The sequence below is a fragment of the Crocuta crocuta genome, unplaced genomic scaffold (assembly GCF_008692635.1).
Source record: "Crocuta crocuta isolate KB4526 unplaced genomic scaffold, BGI_CrCroc_1.0 scaffold296, whole genome shotgun sequence".
Classification (NCBI taxonomy): domain Eukaryota; kingdom Metazoa; phylum Chordata; class Mammalia; order Carnivora; family Hyaenidae; genus Crocuta; species Crocuta crocuta.
In genome coordinates, this window is record NW_027530504.1 from 1,476,754 (window position 1) to 1,479,746 (window position 2,993).

Sequence of the window (2,993 nt, forward strand, 5' to 3'; positions counted from 1 at the left end):
CTCGGGCGGGCCTGGAGGCCAGGTGGCAGGCGGGGGGCCTGGGGGGCGGGAAGAGCGCGAGCTGTGACTCCCACAGACCGCTGCTCTGAAATTGTAGCCGCGGGACCGCAGGCAGGCTGCGTGGCCCGGGTGCCTCGGTTTCCTGCGGGAAGTGCAACCATGCCCGCCTGAGAAGGCTGATGGAAAACCGAAGGTGCTATCCCAGGCGAGGGAGGGGCCCCCCACGAAGGGGGCTCCCTTTACCTGCCCCCCCACCCACACCGGGCCGCTGTGCCGGGCTCCGGCCCGGGCTCAGGACGGACACAGGGTGCCGGCCGGAGACGTGGGCAGGCCCCTGCTGGCGCACCCCAGGCCGCGCGCTGCCTACCCGGGCACTTTACCTGTGACACCTTAAGGCAGAACCGTGGGCCCCCTGCTTTCTAGAAGGGGGACACTGAGGCACAGAGCAGTTTAGGCACCGGCCCGAAATCCCACAGCTCGTGAGCAGCTAAGCCAGGGTCAGACCAGCTTTGGAGCCCAAGTCCACACTTAGGGGCGTCGGCAAAGCTCCTTCAAGAGGGGCGGGGCCGGGCCAGGTGCACCCTGGGGCGCAGGGGCCGCGGGGCTGAGCTGTGCCGTAGGAGGGATGGAGGCCGGGGAGGGCACCCACGTGGAGAGGCTGGTGGGCTTGGGAACGGGGGTGCTACTGGAGGCCAGCGAGGGAGGGGCCAAGGTCACGGCCCGGCTCGTCCCCCACGCTGCCATCCTGCGCAGAGACCACATTTCCCAGCCTGCCCTGGCTGGCAGGCACAGCCGCTAGGTTCTGTCCAGGGCAACAGAACTGGTACGTGTGTGTGTGTGTGTACGTGTGTGTGTGTGTGTGTGGCCTCCCCCCGCCTCTGACAACGGAACCTGCTTGCCTCATCTTCCTTTTCCTCCTAAAGCGTGAGTCGGCCTGCACCCCCACCTCCAGATGCAGAGGGGGACACTGCCGGGTGCTGCGTGCCAACCGGGTCCGGCCCAATCCGCATTTCGTAACAAAGTGTCACTGGAAGGAACGCCACCCCCCCTCCCACGTCTACCCAGCTACGCTGCTTCCGGGGACCCTCCAGCGCACAGCATTTACGCCGTGTCAGGGTGACAAGATGGAGGAGACAGTGGGGCCCCAGCAAGCCACGTGCCCTGGTTCACTGACCTCAGATACGAAGAGATACAAACCGCTCTCCCCTTTAAGGCACCGTATTGGGGGGGGGGCTCCTGCACACACACCCCCCGCACGCTCTTGGCCCCATCTACGGCTGCCCGTGTCGCCCACGTGCTAGGGACGCTCTGGGGCAGCTGAAGACCCGAGACGCCGCAGAGGGACGGACACCCCGACCCTGGGGAGCGGGCAGTGGTCCTGACGCAGGAGGCTCAGGGGCTCCCTCTGCGGTGCTAACTCGGGGCTACTGTCCCCACCCCCCAACTGGAGAAGGTGGGGACCCCGGGAGGCCGATACTGAGTCCCAAGTGTCACGGGCTCATGATACAGCGCCTGTCACTCACTTCTGTCCTGGCACCTACCAAGGCCCCCCCCTGCGGGAAAGGAAACCCACACGCCCCACACCCCTCTCCAGCCTCCAGGAGACCAGCCCCCCGGAGCCAACGTGGGCCTCGGCGCCCCTTCGGGCCCTGCAGTGACCCGGCCCAGCACCTGTCCCCACCGTCCCCCCCCGAGCCCCGCACCTCCGTGTGGTCGCTGTAGATGTAGTAGAGGACGTGGGAGAAGATGCCGGGCGAGATGCCGTGCAGGGTGACGGCCGGGAGGCCGCCCGGGGCCTCCAGCTCCTCGTTCTCTCGGAAGTGGTCGTCCAGCAGGGCCCGGAAGTAGTCGCTCCGGCCGCAGAAGAAGGCCTGGGGGAGGCTGGGCTCAGGAGGGGCGGCTGCCGTGGGCCTGAGGCCGGACGGNCCAGGGGCCGGGGGCGCCGGGGGGAGGGGACGGCACCTTGTGGCAGAGAAAGCGGCAACCTTCCACCCGGAAGCAGACATCGGGGCAGCTGTCGACGAAGTCGGGGAACGGGAAGGGCAGCTCCCCGAGGTCCCCCTGGGGACGAGAGAGAGGACACCCTGAGGGCAGGCGGGAGCGGGGAGAGCGGCCCCAGCCAAGAGCCTGGTGCAGCAGGATCGCGGAGGGCTGGGCTGCCGCCTCGTCCGCGGGTTTAGGAAGGAGACGACGACGACCGCGGAGGGCGCCCAGGCTCAGAAAGGGGAAGCGCCGGCCGCAGGCCCCGCGAGGACGGGACGCGGGCGCTTACGCGGAGCTCGGGAGGCAGGGCGCAGTGGGCCAGCTGGGCCATGTCCTCCCGCAGCCGGGGGGCTGCCGGCGGGGGCTCGATGGTCAGCACCTTCACGCACGTGCCTGGCTTGGACGCCACTGTGGGGGGGGGAGGGGAGAGCACAGCTGCAGGGAGCCCGGCGGGGCCCTGCCGCCTCCCGCCCGGCGCCCTGGACCCGCGGCCCGGACGCACCGAACTCCGACACCTTCTCGCACTTGGCCTCTAGGTCCTGGAGCAGATCCCACAGCTGGCACTGCTTGGCCAGGCGCTCGCAGTCACTCACGTGCTCCACGCCGACGTCCAGGCGACCTGGGTGCAGCAGGGGGGGGCTCAGGGCCCGAGGGGCGCCCTCCACCGCCCCCAGGATCTCCTGGGGCCATCTCCTCGGTTTCCCCCACCCCCACCCCATGGGGAGCCGCTGCCTGAGTTCTCCAGGCCCCAGGACAGATGGGAGGGAGGCCCCCCTGGGCAGCCGCACAGGCCCGCTGTCGCCCAGCCCCTCCCCCAGGCACTTGGAAGGGCTGCGTCCCAGGGGACGAGCACCAGGAGGTAAAGGGTGGGCCTAAGGCCTTGGCGGGGTCTCCTCCTGGACAGACACCCGCACGCCCGCCCGCACGCCCGCCGGGGCCCAGGGCTTCACCTGTGTACAGGTACTGCAGCAGGGCCCCGAAGGCCACGGGGTTGATCTGCAGGTAGACAC

The 2,993-nt window shown here is 69.7% G+C and overlaps 1 protein-coding gene across 1 annotated transcript in view; it reads right to left on the bottom strand.

Annotated features, from left to right (window-relative positions):
• ABTB1 (ankyrin repeat and BTB domain containing 1) overlaps positions 1 to 2,993 on the bottom strand; it is a 6,130-nt gene that overhangs the window by 819 nt on the left and 2,318 nt on the right. The window contains exons 4-9 of the mRNA XM_077766870.1: positions 2,934 to 2,992; positions 2,486 to 2,602; positions 2,273 to 2,391; positions 1,963 to 2,061; positions 1,625 to 1,871; positions 1,258 to 1,358 (exon numbers count right to left, since the gene is read on the bottom strand). Coding sequence (XP_077622996.1) covers positions 1,258 to 1,358; positions 1,625 to 1,871; positions 1,963 to 2,061; positions 2,273 to 2,391; positions 2,486 to 2,602; positions 2,934 to 2,992 — 742 coding nt within the window. The remainder of the gene's footprint in view (positions 1 to 1,257; positions 1,359 to 1,624; positions 1,872 to 1,962; positions 2,062 to 2,272; positions 2,392 to 2,485; positions 2,603 to 2,933; position 2,993) is intronic.